Source organism: Anarrhichthys ocellatus, unplaced genomic scaffold (assembly GCF_004355925.1).
Source record: "Anarrhichthys ocellatus isolate YVR2014 unplaced genomic scaffold, GSC_Weel_1.0 scaffold10, whole genome shotgun sequence".
Lineage (NCBI taxonomy): Eukaryota > Metazoa > Chordata > Actinopteri > Perciformes > Anarhichadidae > Anarrhichthys > Anarrhichthys ocellatus.
The window spans coordinates 2578287-2602516 of NW_022280040.1; the positions used below are offsets into that span (position 1 = coordinate 2578287).

The 24230-nt window shown below is 41.6% G+C and overlaps 1 protein-coding gene across 3 annotated transcripts in view; it reads right to left on the reverse strand.

Moving 5' to 3' along the window:
- Positions 1–24230, reverse strand: part of sema5a (sema domain, seven thrombospondin repeats (type 1 and type 1-like), transmembrane domain (TM) and short cytoplasmic domain, (semaphorin) 5A) — a 107105-nt gene continuing 82875 nt past the window's right edge. For 2 of the 3 annotated variants that reach the window (XM_031850374.1, XM_031850375.1), the window contains exons 16-22: positions 21617–21842; positions 11119–11328; positions 8853–9023; positions 8490–8645; positions 6453–6497; positions 5808–6019; positions 1–1435 (exon numbers count right to left, since the gene is read on the reverse strand). In XM_031850374.1, coding sequence (XP_031706234.1) covers positions 1316–1435; positions 5808–6019; positions 6453–6497; positions 8490–8645; positions 8853–9023; positions 11119–11328; positions 21617–21842 — 1140 coding nt within the window. In that variant the 3' untranslated portion in view covers positions 1–1315. Of the gene's footprint in view, positions 1436–2587; positions 2811–5807; positions 6020–6452; positions 6498–8489; positions 8646–8852; positions 9024–11118; positions 11329–21616; positions 21843–24230 lie in introns of all 3 variants that reach the window. The other variant, XR_004212848.1, reaches the window with a different exon arrangement.

A 24230-nucleotide genomic window follows, 5' to 3' on the forward strand; every position in this document is an offset into this window, starting at 1 on the left:
TTGTGTACGAAGCAGATTTTAATTTATGCACAGTAACACAAGCAAACTTAAAAAGAGTTAGTTTCAACTGAACAACCTTATATTTGGTTGTACACTCTGAACAGAAATATCTCAACTTGATGAATGGATTTCATCTCGTAGTACATGGGTGGCACTCCAGTTGGGGTTGAGGAGAGAAGCTGTTGCTACGCTCCATCTGTACAGTAAACGCCATAAACATCCTGCTCTCACAAATTACGTATTTAACTCAGAGGCCAAAGGAATAGCGAACACTATCAAAATTCAAAAACATTATTTTTTGTTTTACAAAAAATATAAAAAGTATGATGACAAAGACTTAACTTGATGTAGGCTGATATGAATACTACTGATTACTTGTCAGAATGCACATGAACTTCTTTCTTTTCAAAAGGAAATGTTTTATTCTTTAAACACTTGAGACATTGAATAAATGTATTTAGAAAAACTACAGACATAGGCTTCAAACTTAACATTCTGTACAAAACATATTTACCGTTAAAAGCAAAAAATGTATAAAATAAAAAATAAAAATAAAAATAAATGGTACACTAATCACTGCTAGCTGCTAGAGCTTGTAACAGAAAACAAAGTGGACAAACTTGACCACAGACTTCAAATATCTACATCCTGATTTTAGGACTGGGGGTGGATATTGACCCATCTGGAGATCGCTGCAGCAGTAAATGGTAATAGCCATCAGGCATCACCACAGTCTTTGTTTTTATGACTGACAAAACCAGTCCTGAATCAAAGACCAGCAAAAAAAAAAACACTGCTTGCGAGTCCCCAGCCCTGGAATGCGATCAACCATGCAAAAAATACGAAACAGAACATCAGAGAAAACACGTCAGATGAAGTCATGCAAAGCGGTTTTGTGGTTATTTCCCATCATTACAAATACAGGTCTGTTTTAGAGGCGTCACAGGAAAGTTAGAAGCGGATCATCATTTCCCAGTCTCTTTGAGTTGAGTTATATTTTTCCCTTTTTTGTCCACTTTGTGAATTCCAGTTGTCAGTTTCTCAGTGAGAGGCAAGGCAAGTTTGCCCACAAAAATTGAACTTTCCGAGTGTACCCCAAGGCACCTGAGAGAAAATGGGCATTTCACTCTGTTGGCAACACCGCATGTCTGTGTTTTCATTACATACCAGCTGCCATTGAGTCTGAGAGTGGGACTATCCCCCGCATGGTGTCACGAATCTCAATACAAAGCACAAAGAAAAGAATACAGTCAAAATGGATGACAAGGGTTGGTGTCCCAGCTATGGAATGGAGTCTGAACTGCCAAATATAGGCTTAATAGTCATCATAGGTGTTGAGGTCGGTGAAGTATGCGTTTGTATAGGTCTTCCCGGCAAGCTGTGGGTTGAAGTACTTATTTCTTTCCTCCAGAATCAGATTGTTTTTGTTGAAGGCCTGTGGATAACAAAAGAAGAAATGGAGGGGAGTCAGTACGGATCAAGGGGTTGTTTAGCCCAGACGGCAAGGTAAAAGCAAATCCATCTAGGCCACAAAAGAAAAAAAAAGGAGCAACACAAATCAATGAGAGGTCGCTCAGTGAATGAAACATACATTTCACAGAGCAAGGTCAAAGCGTTTGCAAACAGGCTGGAAAAATGATAAGCCACCACAGGGCTAAATTATTTTGATGCATGTCCGTATGTCCACCTCTGTCATCTCTAATACCCGGCATCAGCAGTTTTTATGGCCCTCCAATTGTTGGTCCTCTAGGACAATCTAAGCCATAAAAATTGATCAAGAGTGAGTCTCTTTTCTGTTAAACAATAAGGAAGAGCCATGGGGGCATCTTCTCTGTCCCCGCGTGACAGAGTAAACATGGAAGGAGCTTCTGATGTGGTGCTCAATACAGCATCAGCAATTTGCCAAATGGATCCGTTCATATGCAGTCTGTTGGAGAGTGTGTGTGTGTGTGTGTGCTGGGAGTCCCTTGGGGCAGTGTAATTGAACACTTGATGATGCTGCATTTGCTGTTGATGGATGTTTCCAACTGACACTGATAGCGAACGAGTGTCCTGGACCAAAAAAGACAACTCATATTTTGCTTCTTTCCCATTATGTGATTTGCACACAAAGGGAATGTAATCAACACCACTGCAGCCCCGGCGACGGTTATGCATCTCTGCAGGTGGCCCCATGGCTGCTTTTAAAACAGCTGTGCCACAATGCTTATTAGCATGGTCTACTTTGTCTTCCCACCTCAAACCTCTTTAATTGGCAGAAGAATGATTACATTTGAGTTTTTGGTGCAGTAAACAAAATGTGCTTAATCTAGGAAGTGGCATTAGTGATAGAGAGGTAACAGAGGTGCATAATAAACAGCATAACAATGGATTTTCTTTCTCAACAAATCAGATAAACTATCACGTAACAAAACAAAACAAGAAAGACGAACATGAAAAAAAACATGCAAATGAAGGCACTTGTTGAAAGAGAAAAAACAAAGGAGGGATACACTGCCTTCTCACAAGCCGGGAGGGAGAGGGGGGAGGTGATGGAGGGATGAAGGGGTCCGAGCAGAGAAAGAGAAACTAGAGTCTGTACTCCAACCTGCCAAACACAGGAAGTGCCACAGGAAGTGGAAGGGCAGGGCACAGTGGGGAAGAGGAAGTAGTGGTGGTTGGGGTCAAAGAGTTGTTGGGGGGGATCGAGAGGCGTGATGTCGTAGAGGTTAGTAGAAAAGCTCCAGGCCACGCATTGACACCCCCATGTTAGCAGAGTGAGGCTGGTGCATGGCTGGGTCGTCCAACGGCAAGAGTACCGATACATCTGGCTGCAAGGAGAGGAATGGGCAAGAATCATCCTCAAAGAAACCCGAAGGCCGTATTCTGTCTTAGCCTAAACAGTCACCATGTAGCTGTGCATAAAACTGCAGCTACATGGTGACTTGGGTTTGTGATCATGAACTAGACAGCTGGAAATACATAACAAACGTAATGACTGATAAACATAAAGATTTGAGCCAAATACTCTCAAATTTGGCATCAAGTGTTCATCATTCCTCCCTATAAACGCACAAAGGAGGCATATTCAGTGTTGGTTCACTTAATGGTTGAATATTCACTGCAACACCTAAACGGTTTAGGCTCTGTGAGTGAGGGTTGGAGACAGAATGTGCTTTTTGGAAAATTAGACAGTGATCATTTTTCATGCAGATCCTTTTGTATTTCCTCATGGTCTGTCTATATTCATATCCGCCTCTATCTGCAATTGGACAAACTGAATTATGCTCTATGCGTCTGACTCTAATTGCATGACAGATGAACGCTCCTCGCACCTTTATTCTGCAATGAAATTACATTCAGAGATGTTTGCTCGGAGCCAAAGGATCTGTTCTCGCTCTGTGGCACTTTCATATCTGATAAGTAGTTTTTGCAAACAGAGTTCCAGGTATTCACTTAGTTTATAATATATGTCTGATTTTGAAGACTTCCTCTGACAGGATATCAAACACAAATAGAAAATCTGCCAAAAATTGCTGATTTATCAGCACTGTAATAAAAACAAGTTATAATACCAAGCTGAGTTTCAGTGTAAAACTTTAAAGAATACCAATAGACTGTGCGCTAAACCCCTCCCTTGAACGAGTCTGTAAAGCTTTGTATTTCCCTTCAATTTGAAGGGGTGCGTATGAGGCTGTAGCAAAGGGAAAAAGCTTGGAGGGTGATGTTTCAAACGATGTTTCAAAAGTGTTAGCATGTTCGTCTTTTAGCTTACTGCCTACCAGTGTTGTAGCCAAAACCACCGAAACTGAGACCAAGAGACAAGCTCAAGATCAAGATCAAGGCGGGGCGAGTCCCACACTGCCATGAAAGACTTAGGATAAAATGTGGAACATGCAAGCCATAGACACTCCTCAAATTGATCTGAAAGATCCACATTACTATGCAAATAAAAATAAAAATCCTCTTCATTTACCTCTTTTATTGGCATGCTGATTTTATATGTGTGCATGTAAAAGTGTACCATGAGAAATGTCTTGATAAAAGAATCAAAAGGCATTGCAGAGGTGAAATATATGTGTGGACATTGTCTTTTTGTCTCTATAGGTAATCACATTAATGATGTTAACAAATAAATCTGGTAATGCACAGGCAATCCCAGCAGTTGTGGTCCTGACCAGTCTTGAAATAAAATTCGGAGTCCTCTTTGTCTGAGACGAGACTGAGTAAAAACGCAATTGATTCCGAGACGAACATTCAAAAAGTTGTCTTGAAACCAAGAATGATCTCAAGTGCTACACCACTGCTGCCTACATCAGTAACTGGGTGTTACTTCCTAGGCCACCAAGGCGCTGGATGCCATTAGGCTAAGATTAGCGGCACTGATGTGCTCTTAGGGATTTAGGGAAGTTTACACACCAGCAACCCTATTCAACAACAAACTGGGCTTAAAGAGATCCTAATAAAAAAACAAAATTAATACAAAAAATAGTAATTTTTCTCATCCTAAAGCCTTTTTTTTTGTCATATTAAAAGTGAACAAGTGAGCGAAGCAGCAGGGAGTGTTTGGATCATATTTATAATACTTGGAGTAACTAGCGCCACACTGCAATACAAAAGCAATGCTACTTCTTAACATGTCTTATTCTTCGACTTTTTGCCTAGACATGCTTTATCCTGTCAGTGTAATATCACATATATACTGTAGCTATCAAGTGTATATTTAAAGACTTGTTGTAAAACGAGTCAGCTGGCAAATGCTATAAAAAGTCAGCCACAGAGGGAAAGAAACGCATGAAGCTGACATTTGTTTAGTAAGATACTAGATACTGTAACAACAGCTAATAAAATCCACTATTTAAAAAAATGTCAAAAAGTAAATTTGCGACTATTATTATTGTAAACTGCATATATGCAACCGCGGAATTGGAAAGCACACAGGCATAGCTATGCCCTATAGCTGCTCATCAGCAGGAAGATCAACAGGTTCAAAAGCCTTTAAGGGGCCTGCTAGTGTCAGACTGTCTTTCAAATGTAATTGCCAAGATTATTTTGAGGCAAATAATTTTATTGGTATTAAATAATGCAACCAGATTCATTACTTCTGAAGCTTCTTTTTAGGGTAAACAATGCACAGGGAGTAGAAGTTATTAAAAGGCTCTATAATACATATCACTGGGAACCTTTAAAAAAAAAAAGCCCAGCTGTTGCACAGTGTAGCTGTGGACAGGCACTAATCACCCAGCTCAGACTGGCACTAAAAGCCTGATGTATCAGTGGAGGAGAGGCTGTTTGTACCATGAAAGTAGCTGGATCTCTGTCCCTGGTTCTGGTGCATCCGACTGTCTGCAATATTGGATGCAATAATTACACGATAAAAAACCTGTCTAAGCAGGGAAATGTGCAGATGCAGAGCATCTTCGCCGATTAATTTCCCACGCACCGATTAGTAATTGCATTAGTATGTTATGAGAAAGCAGTGTATGACCACTGACACAGAACAAAGTCACACACTGAGACACACAGCAGAGGAGCACACGGAGAGAAGATGTACGCACACCTGTCTATCTGTTACACAACTAGAGAGTGTCAGTGCACGACAGGAGGTGGCGTGACAGTGAGAGTCATGCAGTAAGAACTGTATTTAATCACAACTGACACTGGAGGAAGAGGCAAACCGTTCCTCAACGACGGGGAGTTGGAGTGTGACATCAATTGATTAGGTCAAACAGTAAGGAAATGTTACAAACTGCTGCTTTGCCTCTACACATCTGGACATCAGTCAAGTGTGACCCGCAGTCAACCCCAGTGCAAACCTGTCCACAGACCTTGATGGCTTCCACCGAGTCGTATTTGTCCAGTTTGTTGATGTGGTTGGTGATGCTGGTGTTGAGCGGTGCGGCTGAAATGGGGTGGATGACGGTGGCATCGTGGGACTGCTGCTGGTAGCGCTGGCAGTACGAGTAGACCAGCAGGGTAACCAGACAGCCGAGGATCGAGCTGCTGAGCCCCACGGCGATCATGTGGAAGAGGTTAAAGTCTGGAAGAAGGAAAAGATGGGTGGAGAAGTATGGATGGAGGTAATTCCCGATCAGTTCACATGGTGAAAGTGGTAATTGAAGCTGCAATTCATATGGTAATAATGGAGTGTTCTGCAATAAAAAAAAAAGACACTTCTCTTTTTCTCTTTCTAAGTAAAGTAATTTATAGTTTAATTCTTCTGTGTTACTTCTTGTTGTGTAATTTATAAAAGTGTCTGTTGCCAGCCAAAAATGAAAAGAAGAAAAAGAGAATATATTTATATATTTAAAATAGTTAAATATATATAATAAATATAAATATATATACATATTTATACTGCTATATTAAGCAATTAAGCAATGATTCTGCCAGTAAAATGGTAGTCTAATATAATAACTGATATGCTGCATATGTTTTTCTGCAAGTGTCACACACACACGCACACAAATTACCTCCACAGCGCCTCTCCTCCTGACTGGAGCGTGCAATCGAGACTTCTGAAAAAGGCAAAGAAACAGCAAAGGGCAGCAGAAATAGGGTTAAAAAACATTGTACATTACACATACACTCCTGTTAGCATGACAAATTGTACCCTCGAAGGTGGAGTGTGGAAATGAAAGCTGTACCCAATATGGAACAGATTATCGTAAAAAGAACCACAAGCTAATCAGGACTGTGGCACCTGGAGTGGTTTATGAAAAGTATCAGCTCTCATTAAAGGAAATGAAGTACAAGACGTATCTAATGAACCTTAATGGACTACCTTTCCCATTAAAGGGGATGGATGATAAGGTATAAAGGCAAATGGGTAATTCTATAAAGACCTGTGAAGGCTTTCATAATTATTATGTCCCTGCTAATTAATACAGAAAGGTTACACATTTTTGTTTCAATCAAATGTTTATTCTAAAGCCACAATTAATGATTCCTGAAGTTTAAGAACTCCAGGATTCTAGCCATGAAACGCTTTTTTTTTTCAAAATATTTACAAACATGTTATAGCAGTTTTAGTGTTTGCATTGATTCAATGTTAATAACATACGCATCCTTTGTTAAAGGAAGGGGTTTTAATGATCTCTGTGCAGCACAGATCAGTGCTCTAGGGTTCTCTCACTGGCTGTCAATACGGAGATGCCTGTCTAACAATATATCAATACTAATGCTTTCTGTGAGATATGTGTGTTTATGTATTTTTATGTTTTAGAGTGACTTTGAGTCTTTCAGAAAGAGTTTATTTAAACAACTGTTTGCTACACCCGTCCCCACATTGATTGACTTATTCTAGCTTAGGAACTGTAACTAGACATACCACAGACAGCACACAAGTGATTTTGGCATTTAAAAAGTTTTTAGATTTAGATTTTTATTTGTTCTGAAGGCAGTTTTTTATTACTTTTTTGGGAGAACAGGGCAAGGGAGGGTCTTTTATTTTCCATAAGTCTTTTTTATTTCAGCCTTACCTTGCGAGATTTATTATATATAAAAAAGAAAAGAAAAGATTAAATAGTTAAAAAGATGTCTTTCATGTGGGCAACGGGTCAGAAAGGTGCACTTTACATGCAAAGAATCATCTCTGTATCAGAGTTTTATATTCTCATCTCCATCAAATAAGCAGCTAATGTCCATTTCGAAAAACACAATACAAGTGAATCTTATTAGGTACTGCTGATTAAATGTCTCCAGTTAATATGGACATCTTGAAATGCAGCGCAAGGGAGGAAGGGGTTAGAGAACTTAGAGTCAATTTCACAGGGTGGAATCAAGTTGATCTCATCTCATCTTGTCTTACCAGTTAAAAAAAAGTATCTTACACTGTTACTGCACTTATATTGTTAACAAACAAACAGAGAAGCTGTCTATTTAACTCTACAATGACTCATTAGGAAAAATGTTGCATTATTATCACAAAAACATGGATGCCAGAAAATAGTATAGAAAAAATAAAAATGTTTGAAAGACTCGGTACAGAAAACAGCACACAAGAGCCATTTCCCCCGTTCCTTCCAACATAAAAAAAAAGTAAAACTGCTGGTGTAAGTGCTTTTTACATGGCCTGACAAGACCCCTAGACTCGTAATGAAACTAATATAGCAGCAGGGTTGTTGGAATGAGTAGGGAGACTGCCCTTAAGTGTAACTCCCGGGTTCACGCCTCCGTGTAATCACCTGCTGCACTCGGGAGTCCTTGAGCAAGCAACTATCCCTACCTTGCCCGAAAAGTGCTGCCCTGCCACTGAACCTGACCTCCGACCTGATACGAGTCCCTTAGAGGGATCACTAACGTATTTCATTATCACAGGATTCTTGGAAATGAACTGAATTACCGCTGAGGGCATATGGTGGTGGGTGATGGAGAATGAATGTGTGTGTGTGTGCTCAAAGTTGTGTATTAAGTCACGCATGAGTGGCCAAGACATTCCAGAAGAGAAGAAGTTTTTGTGTGGACACGTAGACAGCAGAATGTGTGTGTGTGTGTGTGTGTGAGATCACCTGGTATAAAATTGGAGTCAGGGGAGCAAGGCCTGTTCTCGCTGCTGTTTCCCGAGCACTGGTTACCAGTGGGAAACAGGACATCACAGTGACGCACACGCATCTGGGCCCCATTGGAGTCACAGTGGGACCACTCCGACCAGCTGGACCAGCTCTCTAGGAATGGCATTGACAGTATATCTTACAGCCTATGAAGTATGCGTCCATATGTGTGTTTAGATGAGTCGCGTGACCCCTCAGCTGCATTTTAGTCATGCATGAGACTAAAGAAAATAAGCAATGAACCTGTGATGGATTGGTGGCCGAGTCAAGGCCCTAAGCTGCTTATCATTGAGGTGTGTGTAGGTGTGTGTGTGTGTGTACCTGGACAGGATTGTGTGTTGCACAGTGCCTCTTCAGTGTGCAGGCCTAGGCAGATGTCCCCTCCATAAGCTGGCGGGGGGTTGCTGCAGGTGCGCGTCCTCATGTAGTGTCCCCCTCCACACGTCACAGAGCACTTGGACCATGAAGACCAGCACGACCAGCTGCCGTCCACTAAACCGAGGACATCAGTGTCGTATTGTTTATGTTAATGCTGACAAAACTGAATGATTACAAACACTTTTTTCTTCTGTTATTGATGCAGGAAACAGTCACTAAATTTCACAGTTTCTTGTTTTTCTGGGAGAATATTTCCTAAAATGTGTGCTTTCGTGTTTTCAAGGATTTGGGTTCCAGGTCATTTGAAAAGACAATTTCCTCTGAACATCAAGTGATTGGAAGTCATTCCAAGCCATTTCAAACAGTGATGCGTGACGCAGAAATATGAAGCAATTTGGAGATGTGTGTGTGTGTGTGTGAGTGTTTTGAAATGACAGGAAGTGTGCTTCATCCAGCTGTTACAGCAAACGCCTGCCCCCCCCCCCCCTCCCCCGAATACTCCTCTAATTAATAAAGATAAATGAAGCATCACAATATGCCTTTGTTGTTGTTCGTAACTGTACGTGGTGCCAAGTGGCAAACGCGTGAAAATTCACGACAGCATCGGCACACAAAGAAGATAGGCATAAATACATGAAAAGAGGGAGATAGGGGGAAAAGAGCAATAAAATGGGGGCAAGCTTTGGCCGTGAATAACAACAGAGGGAAATATCCTTTGCCAATCATGTCGATGAAACCTTACTTCATTGTGGCAGAGCGATATTACCTTTTTGGGAACCACTTGAGAATTGCTTTTAAAGACCTGATGATGGCTGGCAGCACAGTGCAGGTAATTGAAGTTGCCGATGCTTTTTCTCATCTCAGTGTAATTTCTCTATCACAAAGCGACACATAAGTCGATTCCTGGCCCTCGATGACGGATCGTCTCATCTCGGGCGCAGGCGCAAGAAAAAAAACACGGATTCATTTGTTTCCAAAATAGACGGATGGTGGCATAACACCTTCTCCTTCATACATTTCAAAAGCACTGGATTAGCCATAAAGGAGGAGTACAATTGGTCTACCAGCACAGTCTCAAAGTAATATCTCACTTTCAGAGGGGTGCTAATTGAGAATGCATTAGTATTCATAACTACTCAGACTGGGTTAAGTCAATTCCTTTGGGGGATGGGATTGCAGAGTTGTTCATCAACATACTGTAGCTATGGTATTATTACAGTCAACATCCCAGAATAGGTGTACTACATGTATTAGCATAGTGATACAGGGCAAGAAAATCAAAGCGCATTCACTCTACATTATCCTCAAGGGGAACATTAGTGGCAACCACACAGGCAGAGCCTTCCTGAACAAAGCAATTGTGATGCTCTTAGATCCAAAGTCTTCGTCTGAGCTCGTAGCTGATAACAGCGTTACCCTGTAAGTGACCGAGCTCAAACTGTTGGGAAGCTGAATGCCGTGAACTTTCACGGAACGAATTAGCCGGCTGTAAAAAATAGTATCGATGGCCGCGCACTCATTTGCCGTGGCAGCAGTTATGAAGACAAATCGCGGCTGCTGAAGATGACGCGCAGATCCAGGCTTTTTGTGATATACCTAAGCCCTCCTCCAGGACGATTGATTAATAATCATCTAAGACAACATTCCTGCTCGTCTGCCTGGTGCCTGTGCAGGATACCAGGTGTTCTTTATGCCAAGCACTGGATTTCCATTTAGACAGCTTACTTCCTTAGTCAGACAGAGTATTCTTTTAATTGGAAACCTTCCTCCCTCAGCCTTTCGCTAGAGTGGTGAAAATGCATTGTCTAAGGGCTTTTCACAACAGAACAAGGCCTCCCATAGCTGGCAGCATAATCACCCTGCAATGTAATTACATACTGGATCGCCACAGGGATTGTCTCTCTTCGATTCCTGGTGTAAATTGGGGTCTTTGTTACACCTCTTATCTGCAACTGAATTCTTTTGTGGTTCCCGACAATTTGAAGTAATTTTGTCACTGTAACCCTTTATCCATTAATCATGGCAAACCACAGCTTGAGTATGGCGAGGAGGAGTATGTATTTATCTATGTGTGAGTGACAAAGACAGCTGGCCATGTAAATCACTTCTGGTCTTGTGAATGTTCTTATCTCGGTGTCCTCTGTTGTGCAAGTCTCTGCAACTAAAACTGACTTGTAACGTGTATATACTGTATGTGTGCATTTCGTACCTGGACAAGGTGCGATGTTACACTCCTGATACTCCTGTGGTGGTCCCAAGCAGGTTTGACCTCCGTATTTGGGCTCCGGGTTGCTGCAGGTCCTCTTCCGGCTACGGATTCCCCGGCTGCAGTCTCTGCTGCACTGGCACCAGGAACTCCAGGACGACCAGCCACCGCTCACCGTGTGGCCTGAGATCCTCCCAAGGTGAAGCACCTCTCCTGTTGGGAATAGATTGGGGACAAGACAAATTTTTTTTTGGACTTCTTGTCAAAACAATTTCGACTGGATGTCACGCTTGTGCTATTGCTAGCTTTCGTCAGCATTAAGACATCACTTCCTATGAAATCCTGCTGTATTTGTGCAAGAAAGCGGATACTACGTGTCCTCCATTCCTAGCATCACTGTTCATATTTGTTTTGAAGAGCAAGGAGAGGGCAGAGAGTCAATAGCAGCTTGTGATAACAGTTACTCTAAAGCTTTTACAGATACTCCAAAAGCTTTAACTTGATTTTTGCGACAAGAGCAGAGCCCACTACATATTTTGTGTGGTTAAGTCATCTTATGCTGTAAAGCGATTCAACAGATTTAATTAAAAATCCCCTGGTGGAACACATTATGTGCATAAAGCATAGAGGCTCATAGACGCTGTTAATCTTAAGATGTGTTTGTTAAATCATGTTTTAAATGATACTGATGTCTTTCAGCAGATAGAAACAAAGACACAAAGAGAAAATCATTCATTTATAATTTTTAGTAGTGATTGATCCGTTTTGCACATTCATGGTCCCAAGTAGATGAAGCTTAATGACTTTTCCTCCAGCGCCAGGGTCACATTTGTGGTTTTGAGTGAAAACTCGACAACTATTGGATGGATTCCTTCAGGATTAACTGCAATAACTTTAACGCCATCATCAGGCCAAAGTTTCAATTTGTCCAAAGCATTAGTTTATGACCAAATACCTGTAAAATGACATTCCGCTGTACTTTGTGTTTCGTGCTAAATAGCAACTGTTGGCACGATGTTAAACATAGAAAAGGTCATACATGCCAAGGATCAGCATATTAGCATTGTCACTGTGAGCATGTTGATGTTAGCATTTAGCACACTGTGTTTAAGTACAGACTCACAGAGCTGCGAGCATGGCTGTAGTCTTGTTTGTTTGTTTGTAAAGGAACATAGTAGTAGTAGTAAGCAAAATTACTGTATTCGGGCTTTGCTATTTTTTATTTCAAATATTGTACTAGTAGCAATATTGAGTGAGAATGAAGAAGATAGATAAAACCAGTACATAGACAGAAAGACAGAAAGAGAGATACCACATTGATGGTGTCAGACATAACACCTGTACAGAAGTTATCCATCATTTAATTATTCACAGACTTCTTGTCAGTCACTAAAGATGGATTCAGTGAAAGCTGAGTGTGTCCTGTCAACACACAAACGCTCGCCCCCCATCAAACAAAATCAGTCGACTAATCTGTGTACACTCATCTGGAATGAGTCGAATAGAGGATTCCTAATGAAATATGAAGCCGTCATTTCTATTACACTATAATTACTGCATGCATTAATCAACACTGTGAAAATGAGCAGAATGAGTGAGGAGAGAAAGCTTTCGGCCATTTTGAATGAAGAGAGTGAACTAATCTGTTTGAGTGAATGATAATCACCTCCAATGAAATTACAGTCACTGTCCAAGCACTTCTCAGATGATTCACTCATTCAACAAACTGGACTTTTATCTACTTTTTCAGATGGCAGTGGAGGTCTTTAATTTGTCTCATTTTGCTATTTCTATCTATATCTCTTTGCCTTTTAAGGAAAGAGGGAAGAGCATTTTCGTGTTGTTGAAACAGACAGCAGAATCACACCTGGATCTGGATCCTATAGTGTAAACCACTTGACCATGCCACAGCAACCTTCCATTTTGTCTGGTTCTATAATCTCTGATTTATTTTTTGTTATATCACTAGCCCATCTATTATGCTCACAGCCTCTCTTTATCCTTCTCTGCCTCTCTGTCTATCTTTCCCATTAACCTTCTCTCACTTTTTGTCGCTCTCCCCCCTCCCCCCTCCCCCTCCCTCTGTCCCCCAACCTGGCCTCGTTGTTTTGTCAGCGTGTTCTATTCACTGACAGTTAGCGTGGCACGGCTGCTTTGTATTCTCACGGAGAGGACAGTGTGTTTACCTAGCCCAAATCCTCAACCTCTTCATAACTACGCCCGACCTTGGTAGTGAACTGGCTGACTCGCCCCGGCATCAAGCTGCCGTGAGTGTTGACAGGCCCTTCGAGGCTCCCGCTCTTTATCGATTCTGAGCAGGCAGTGGCACGGACAGCTCCCCCTGCTACTGTGACCCGTAGTCTTTATCAAGCCCTCTGTAGCCCAAGAGACTGGACTGCTCCTCTTCTCTAATGGCAATGGAGTGCCTACCCCTCATACATGCAAACAAACGCATTAAAAGAGCGAAATCTGGACATACACACTTTCATGCACATACCAATCCAGCTACAAATGCAAACACTTACTTACACTAGTGCCCACAATACACACACAGTACTTTGCCCACATTGCTTGCTCAAGCTTTGGCCTGAGACTGCTCTGTTAATGCTACTTCACAGGGACTGCCCTCCTGTCACCAAAACAAACAACATGGTGCCCTCCTTTTCAAACAGGAAGCGACTGGATCTATCGATCGGCACAATAACCACACACAGCCGGAGAGAATTAATCCTCGCTCTCCCGACGAGCTTGCCCGAGCCAAAACTAAGAAGGACACGGCGCAACATCCAATAGTCCCCGCTGCAAAGAAACTAGGACATGAAAATAGTTCCCCCCTCCCTTTCCTCGCTCAACCTCGCACCCTGCTTGAAGGCAAAACACACTGTAAACAAACGTATGAACTTCTGTGTGTGTGAGAGAGAAAAAAACAGACGTATGCATGTGTGGAAAAAAGAGGAATGGGGATCCTGTGAGGCCACACAGATATGCAATTCTGAGGAATCTAATGTACACTAGAGGCAACTGTAAAGGCACTCAAACATATGTGAGAAGAAAGGAAGTGAGAAAAAAAGATAGATCGAGACAGAGATGGAGACGAGATGACATCTGCAAGCCGGAGACACAACTCCGCTTTGAGACAGACAGATGTGAGAGACGAAGAGGTGGAAAAATCGCTAACCTTCAGCGGTGAAGAGATGCACTGTCATGTGTGAACAAAGTTTTTTCGACATCAAAGTAACACTGGACCACACTGAGAGAGAAAAAGTGGAGAAGTGCTTTTTCCAGCCTTTCCAGCACATTTACTCCCCATTACTCTTCTTCCCTTCCTCCTCCTCCTCCTCTACTTTCCCTATCAGAATGAATTTGTGTGTTTGTACATACACTTCATTATTAACATCTTAAAAATGTATGGCTGTTTTTGCACAAGTCATGCCCTGCTTTCTGCTCTCCGACATTGGCACAATTTGACAGTCCTCCCTGAGCTGTCCAAAGGTCTTCCAAGCGATGGTCGACCCTAAAACTCTCCAGAGGGATATTCTCATGGAAGAGCTAATTTAAACTTTGTAAGGGTGCAATTAAAACCCAAACCCTGTAGAGGGATCAGTGCACATGCACAGAAACACAAACGCGCAAATAGAACAAGGATGTTCATGCTAACCTGATATGAGCCCAGGGAGTTATGGGATGTTTCATTAATTCACTCGAGGTAATGCTTGCGAGTGTGACACATTTTTAAAAGGAGGATTAAAGGCCCAACCTGCACCTTCAGTGTCCTCTGCCAAAGCATCTTTCCCCACTTACAGGTTTGATTGCAGAGCACAATATTAGACTTACTGTCACCATGAGCCATATTCTTTTGCTTTGTGGCGTTTGCAGGGCTTACTGTAATAAAAAGGATTTGCAGTAAGTTAAACTTCAGTACAGGGTTGTAATTCTAGGGTAATAACTTCAACTCACATACTGTCTCCACCACTGCCGACGGACATCCAAAGATTTATTTAGTCAGCTGCCAAACGGCAACCTTTCAATGCAACAAACAACCAATCACATGTTATTGTTTTCACATCATCTATGGATGTTGTTTATTTAGTGAGTTTGATTTTTCTGACAATGTAATTTAGCATTGCATGATATCATTTTCAGCTTCTGACTCACAATTTACCCTTGAATGCGCGCCAGCAAGGAGAGTGTTAAAAATGTTCCCCATGGCTCCAAACTGCGACCATAATACAAATTTGACAAGAAAATAAGGCGACTAAATGTTTACTGTGATGGATCACCTTCCACATGCAGGTTTCAAGTCACAACAGGATGATTTTTAGACTGTGGTGAAATGAACTGATTCGAAGGTGGGAATAAGCCTAAAACTTTATGGTATGTTTAAGAAAATTGTTTGAATGTAAAACTCATTCATAGCATTTTTGTTTAAGTACATTTTCTATTCAAAATTCTTCAGAATGAGTTGGCTGCTGTTGTGAACAAAGCAGAAAAAGCAAATAAGATGGGAATATTCAAGACCATTTATCCCTCTTGCCACTCCAATAACAGGTAATACAAAAATTCCAGCTGGTACTGCTGGTTGTGGTGGCAGACTTCAAGTGCATGTTTGTCTTAATTGTAGGTTCTTTCAAAAGAATGAGACAATGTCAACAATCTGCCAACAAACAAGACACACATTTTGTTTCTTTCTAGTGAGGGAAACTTGCTTCCATCAAAGAAACAGCCCTTTCCTTTCTCCCTGGCAATTTTAAGTACCACAGCACTGCTCTCCTCTCTGCGGTAGCATACAGTCTGATTGGTTAAAAAAAAGCAAAAGTGAACCAGCGTCAGGGACGACAGGCGGAGACACCTCATGACTAAGTCAGAATGTGTGAGAAACTATTTTTGGGTGTTGTTAATCTCTCAAAACCTGCTGTTATGATGTTTTCAAGAGCTCAGAGCTTAATCACATGCAGGCATGTTCAGCGAGGAGTGGCTTCATGCCAACGAAGAAGATTCTGTCTGACATGCAGTTATGTTTTCGCATCTCCTTCGCTGGTTTGCTAATTTGTTGACTCTATGTCACCAACAACTGTGCCCCTCTACGAGAGCCACATCGAGGACAAATGTCATCGGCACTCCAATGGTACTCTCCTAATTTGGTGTCAAGGATAATTGCAATACGGTTGTGAACTCCATCTGATTATGTCCTCTCCCAGTAATCCGGGAGAGGACATGGGTTACGTACTTAACTAAAGCATAACAGACAGAGAGAGACCACGTAGGAAGAGAGCCTGTCAACATCAGCCTAATAAGAGCTACTTTATTATAAGAGATGCAGTAGTTCCACAACATCTTAGAGACTGAGTAACCAGGTGGGGACGAGTGATTGGGTGAGAGGGACAGACGGAATGAAAAAGGGAGAGTAACATTGACTGATTTATTGCAATATAATCTAAATGTAATCGCACATATGGTTATTGTGTACATTGTTTTACACAATAAAGCCAAACCCATTCCCACTTTGAATGAAGAATTGGCAGTTTGACAAGGATTATATTTTCTTTTTCTTCATTTTAAAGGCCTTTACACACTAGGACAACTAAATGACACGAAAATGTGAATATTATAGGTTCGGGCTTTTATTGGGAAAGAACACAGAAGAAGTGGATCTGGTAAACACTGTCTTTGTCAAGGTTGAAAGGAGTAATACAGTTTGCCATCACTGTTTCGGACTACGGAGCCCAAAGTTATTGTTTTTATAAATAACTTTAAAAATAGGCGCAACTAAAACCGTTCCGCAAAAAGTAGCCTAATTGGTTGATGCCTGTATTCGCGTTGTGAAAGCACAGAACTATTCAACCTCGGTCCGTTTTTTTCATCATGTAATATTAGTGTTTTGTGTGAAAGTATTCATGACAAAAACAACAGTTTGAAGAAATCTTGTCATATATTGTATGTTTGTATATATTGTATGACATTTCTGTATAATATCTCCTAATTAAAACACATACCTCAGGGACCAGACATTGGTTGTATAGCTATACTCAACTGTGAGTTTACTTATTACCACAGTTAGTTCTGTTTCTTTCTTGATGAACAGAGAGAAGTCCACAGAAAAAAGAAAAGAGAGCCCTGACTGTAGGGAGAGAGCAGAACAGAGAAACAGAAAGACAATAAGGATACTAGAATGGTTGTCATCTGTCAGAGGCGTCCCTCAGCACCGTCCTGTGCCTACTCAGTGTCTGCTCGTGACATCCGTGCAGGAGAAACTAATCTGTCGCCCATGAGAAGGCTCTGGCCTTGATACCAGATCAGCTGAAGTGAAACACATCAAGCTGCTGACACTCCACCGTTTCTCCCTGGGAAAAAGATGAAGCCATCACTCACCGACACAAGCCGGCAAAATTACAAACTCACAGTCTTCTGGAGAAATCTTTTTTATCTTTCCAGTGCTTTCTTTTCCCTCAATGTGTCTGCTTCTGTCTTTGTGAGATGCAAATGGGAAAAAAGTATTTTGTAAGTCAGATATTACTGCTGCTGCTGCATCATAAGACCAGCTGACTGAACTTTTATACTCTGCATTCAAAGATTGGGGAGAGTGGTAAAAACTAGAAACACAAGAGCAAAGAGTCTTACTATAAAGCAAGGAATTCCTGTCTGTCTGTGTGGATATATATATGTGTGTCCTTTGCATATCTCATAAACTGATCTACTTCACACTTGCCGCCTGTATTGCTGAGGATACAAGGACACGAGTGTCGAATTTGGTGCAATTTCGACACGTTCAATATTAACAATCTAATAAATAAAGCCTTGACTGAGTTGAGCATGTCGTCCACAGCTGGTTTTTAGAGGGCCGCGGCTCATTAACTGCAGTTCACTTTTGCGGCTGGATGATGGATATACTAACTTTACAGCCAAACTCTTCTTCACTCCATTGTTCGATGGAGTCAACCAGCAATGATCGGTTCTTAAAACGCTCTGAGCAGCACTTTCCAGGGATAAGCAGTCGGCCCGCTCCAAACAGCCACATGCTCCGAAAGCAGCCTCACATCCGGAACGGGCACTGCCCTATTAACATTTATTCTGCACAGGTCTTTTGAGCAATCTAATAGAGAAACAAACTTCATTAGGGCAGTGTGCAAGATGGAGAATGAGAGAAAAATGCAACTGTCTTGTCTAAGCCACCTAATAATACAAATTCTGCTTATTAATACTGTGTTGTTTAGTGAAGAGAAGAGGCACAAAATGGGCAGAAAAAGAAAAGCCATGTTTTATAAATTGCCTGGATTTGGCAATAATATAAATGATCAAATGTTGTTGTTTTCATTCAGGCATTTAAAAAGTGATAAAAAGGAAAATTGGCTCCAAATGCTGTAAGACTAATCACTGGGTGTGCAAGACAAGAGAGGTCTTTAAATCACTACAGATCCCAAGTAATTAACTCATCGCTATCATTAAGCTATGATCACTGATATGAAACAAGTCAGTATGTTATATAAAAGCTTTAAATGCTTGGTTGAACCCCATATTCATAATTTATCTCTCATAATAAAGACAGATAGAGATCTTAATACGGGAGACATTGAGACACAAAGGAAAAGAGACACTGGGTGGAGATCGAGAAAGTTGCGAACATATCTCAAACATCGATTTATCCTCTCCATTGACAGGGGGATTAATTCCCCATATCTCTGCTTCACAGATGAAACTTCCAGGTGTTTGTCAATAACATGCACCGTGTCTCCGAATACAATCGGATTCGTCAAATGTCAGGTATATCTGATAGCTTTGATGCTCCAAGCTACAGAACATGGTGACATTCTGCCTGAGCAGGGAGCGATGAAGAAGATTTAAGACAACATGGCAGAGGGGGCTTTTTATTGAGTAGCGGGGGAGCAACATCAGTGCGATGGCGAGACAGCGAAATAGTCTTTTAAAGTTCATGCATCGGCTTCAAAACAAAAAGGACATCGCTGTCTGTAGGGAGAGTGTAAAGTCTCTACTCGTTTGCTTAAGATGTTTGGTAAAAAGTCTTCTTTTTGCATATACAATCTTCACACATATTTTACATCGCTGATTTATTACATTTTGTTATGACCTGAGAATGCACATACACATGCATATAATACATTCATATAGTGTTGGCGGAAACACATGATTTTTACAATAACGAGATTCAGTTATTCAGATTCAGCTTCAAGTAATGTCCGGTAAGCCAGAACTCGGACCAATCGGCGTCATGTGAGGAGCTACTGGCAGCTACAGTAACAACTTAAAAGTTGTCTTTACCGAAATTCAGTTTGTCAGTCTATAGTTGAGGACGGGACTTCTTTGGAGTGCTCATGTGATCAGTCACAGGGGTTAAACCCATAATGTCTTTCTTTCTTTATCTACACATGTTAAATACAGAATGTAGAGGGTGTCTGGGTGTAGAGGACTTAGAGCTGTTTACAGGCACACGTCACGAAGCTGGGCTGAGTAATGAAATCAATGAGTAGTGTAATTAATTACTTTTGAGTGTTGTAAAGTAATGTATTTACTTTTCAAGAAGTAATATGCAATGACTAATTGAATACAAGTAACTCGCCCTCCACGGCTTACATCGTTTTATGACGGCTCTGGCAGGAAAAGACCAGGTTCTGTGTGGAGCTCGAATCGAAACGAAGGAATCTGACATTGATTCATTATTCTACGTTGAAGTTTTCTTCCCCTCAGACTTACACAGTTGAACATTTAATTAAAAGAAGAACCGTGACTTTGGGTGAACCCGTTTTAATGTTGAAAAGAATTTTGTTTGACTGAACATTTACAAAAAGTGAATACATTTTAGAGTTCATACAAAAATCACTTTTTTATTCTCAAGGCCATGCGCTTTTGCAATATTGCTGCAGGAATGTTATTGAGATAAAATGCCAATATGTTGGTGGAATATGAAGTGCAATAGCAACATTACTATAATCACTGCTGTTGTTAATCTTAGTGTAAAATGAAGTTTGTATCTATTAACAGACAAATTATATCCTCCTCTGCAAAAAAATAAATAATTGAATAGCCTGCAGCACTGCTGGTATATGATTTGCACCTGAATAAGCGGAGTTAACAGTGTCTCCCATGTTTCCTGATGGCAGAGTCGTAAAAACAAGAGCTATGTTTGTATTCCGGTTGTTGACAGGATTTGACACTCGTACTGTGCAGCTCATACATCCCCATCTGCCTGCTGTTGCCTATAGGCTGCTTACATCCTACAACACAGCCTGACTCACAGCCAACAGCGACTGCTGAACCTTCCGCCTATGCCTTTTAAATTGGTGTAATTAACACTAAAGCTAATCTGATGTCAGGCCTCTGGTGACAACCTCTAATGAAACACATTGTGTCTGTTACTTCGTCCCACTAAGAGACCTATTAAAGCTCAAATATTTGTTCACTTGTAACGTCTTGGATGTGTGGCTGTCAGTCCTCTTACGGCTTTGAGGCTGCAGTCAGGTATTCTCTGTTCCTGCCAGCGCTCATTTAAAACCCTTCAGACACATGTAAGCGTTGGCTTCTAAGTGTGAAGAGAACAACTTGTACCAGCGACAGCGCTGGAGGAAAGACAGTGATTAATAATCAGAAATGAGGAAGAAGAGACAGATCAAAAGAGAGGAAACCCCACTGATATTGTACGTCAGGGCTATCCTCTGTGATTACCGCAGCATGTGGCATGAGAGTGGTGTAGCGGCAGACCACCCAGAGACATGGAAGAAGTCAAAGTTATGGGAGGCCGGCACATGGTAGCTAAGTACTAATTCTTATGCCTTCAAAAAAAAAAAATCAGCTTTTCCCTCTGAGGCAAAGCGCTATAAACAAACTTTAACTGATGCATCTGAAGCCTCTTTGCTGTGGTGTGATGCCAGCCCGCCTCTCTCCCCTCTAATATGGATCCTTCCACTTGACAACATAAACAAGTTGTCAATTAGCAGCCTGCTTGTACAAACGTTTACAGCGTTTAATTCACTCGGGGTGTGGCTGACTGAGACTGTGTGGTGCACACACAGCCAGAAGGGAATAGATGGGATGATGGATAAATAGTATGTGTTTGTGCTTCTTCGTAGGATTATAATTGAACTATGTGAATGCATTGGTGTGTGTTTGTTTCTGTGTGTGTATGAGTGTGAAAGAGAGCTAAAATTACTCGTAAACTGCTGATCGGTTTTGTGGACTGGAAGTTAATTAACACGTCTGACGCTTTGATACTCTGATAAAGTCGAGGAAGACAGGACGCTAAACACGCGAGCTGATTAAGATAGCGCTTGTTCGACTTTTGCAGGACAGCGAGGGGGAAAGTTTGAAGAGGAAAGAAAGATCAAATGAACAACCGACACAGACAGAAAGAAGAAATGGCTTTGGGCGACTAGGCCAATAACTAGCCTGCAGAGACACAGAAAGCCAGTTGGAGTGACATAACAGAAATATCCAGAGGCTGAAATAGCTGGAGAGAGACCATCTGTCTCCTCCACTCTCCTCCTGCACTTACCGTCAGTGGAGCAGCCGGTGGAGCCGTCGCTGGAGCAGTAGCGCATCTCGATCCTCTGCCTGCCCACTTCCAGCAGGCCGGGATCTGGGATGCGAGCTTTGCAAGTGTAGCGGAAACGCTGCTCATAGTGCCCGCCGTTGTCCGAGATGTTGACAGGCGTCCAGGGAGTCCAGGGAGTGGTCTTCTTTAGGTCGGGACATGGCAGGGTGTTGCATGACTGGTACTCCTGCAGACGGAAAACATTAAGCTGCATTTAACACAGACTTATTTCATGGCAAGCACGTTTACAGGCAGGTGAATATGACACGTTCCGCGCAGGAAGAGATAATCGCAAATCATTAAAGCAATAATTAAACATGACAAGCTCAGACAGAAATATGTGGTGTATTACCCAAGCATAATAATGGACAGGACAATGGCTTTTGAAATTCTCAGCAGTGACTAATATGAAATTAAACAGCTTTTTTTTATGAGGAAATAAACAGCCATTTCAAAGCTTTCATCATCATTCATCCTTAAAAGCCTCTTGATTCCAGTTCTGGCTGGTTTACTGTATGCTGCCAGATCCAGTACGGCTCATCCCCCAAAATACCCCTCACAAACCAACCGAGCAATGTTTGTCTGGCTCCAACACACCTGTCATTCTGCCTGCATGGACGTACTAAAGATACATTCTCTTTAGGCCACTTGCTGAACATGGCAAGAGGCAAACATGCCAGGCATAAAAGGTCATTCATCAAGTTAATTCATAACCAACGGGAAAGGATGGAGGAGAGGAGGGGTAAAGAGGAGGAGGGGTGATAGAGAAGGAGCAAAATGAAGGCAATAATGGCAACTCTTTCCCCCCCCTCTGCATCTGGCTTTGAGAGCCGGGCAATAAAAATGAAAAACGCAACACTGACGCACCAACAGTATGATATGTGAGTCTCATTCAGGAGTACCATAAGTATATATCTTGCCTCTACTTCTCTCAACCAAATTTTATTTGGACTAGTGGTTAAAAAAAAACTTTTCTTCTTCTGTGGTGCTATATTTGATGATACGATACAGGATAATAATAGGTGGGTAATAGGCAGTTCAGACCCCTTTAGTGCCCAACTAAATAAATAAGGGGGTGGAGGTAGTGATACGTCTGGAGAGGATGAAAGGACAGAAGTGAAGGTGAGATGGCTGCCATTTTCCTTTCCTCACTGCTTGTTTATTTATGCTGAATAGGCCTTGAGTGACTGCCAGACCTTGACAAAATAAGATAAGAGTTCCTTTCTGCAATCCGTCAGCCTGTCACATAGGACCGACCGGCTGACAGGTCAGCGGAGGAGAGGACCACTATACATTATACAGTATGCAGGGCTATCTTTCACCATCTCGCCTCCTCTTTAATGCTCTCCCTTGGTCTCACTTTCCATCCATCTATCTATCTTTATATTTCCTTCACCCTCTTCTACACACACTGTTCATAACCTGCTTTTGTGTCAGCTCTCTTTCTCTCTCTCCTTGTTTCTTTTTCCCTCTGTGCCTCTGCTTCATCTCTCCCTGTCTCTCCCTATCCACCCTCGTTTCTGTCTCCTCCTCTCCGTCGCTCCCCCCCCCCCCCCCGCCTCTCTTCCCCGGGGTACCAAGGTTAAAAACACAGGAAGGATTTAGATTCTGTTCAGGCCCCGTGATGAATGAGGGTGTCACCTCCACCGCACTTCCTGCCTCTCTCCATCTAGCGCAGTAATCATCTCCAGACATTAATACTTAACATCATCACGCATCACAGACCAGCCCACTGTGATTATCAGCCAATAACAAAAAGGAAGCAAAAAAAAAAAAAAGAGTCGACCTCAGCGTCTCGCCGCTGCCTACGGCGCAAAAAAAATGCAACACGTGGCATGAATGAGGGGAAAAAGGCAAACGATATGTCGGTGTTTGTTGTGTGAGTTGTTGATGGTGGCCAAACACAGTAAATATTTAATGAGGCTTGTCTGGTAAGCGTTTCTTCCTGCACTCTCTGAGGATTAGTGTCGATGCAGAGGACTAAGGAGATAATTAGTGGGTTTAAAGCTAAACCTCATTCAAGATCTCAGAAGGTGTCCACATCAAGTACAGCTAAAGTATACGCAGTTTACAGCAAGGTGGTCAGTGTTTATGTTACAAAGATAGAGTCGCACTGATTGAACACAAAGCTCTGTGGCTGCTTGGGAGGACAAACAATTCATGTGCTGCAACTTTGAATACATATATTGTCAAAGTAGACCCTGAGTTTTCAAATGTGGAGTCCCAATTCACAATTTTTTTTATATAAAATATAATATAATAATGTAATATAATATATATATATATATATATATATATATATATATATATATATATATAATAACGTTCAACATGTCAGGTATTACACCTTACTTACTTATATATGTGGAAGGGAATAGGCATTTGCTTAAGGCTTCGTGTTTGATGAAAGTAGTGGCCCGTTCGGCCGAGTTTTATTTAGAAAAGTTGAACAATGATAATAATGAGAAGATGAAGGAGAAGAAGAAGAAGAAGTAGTAATAGTATTCGTAGTAGTAGTAGTAGGTTGGTAACAAAGCTAATAAACTAGGATGGTGAGAATATGACATAATGCCAT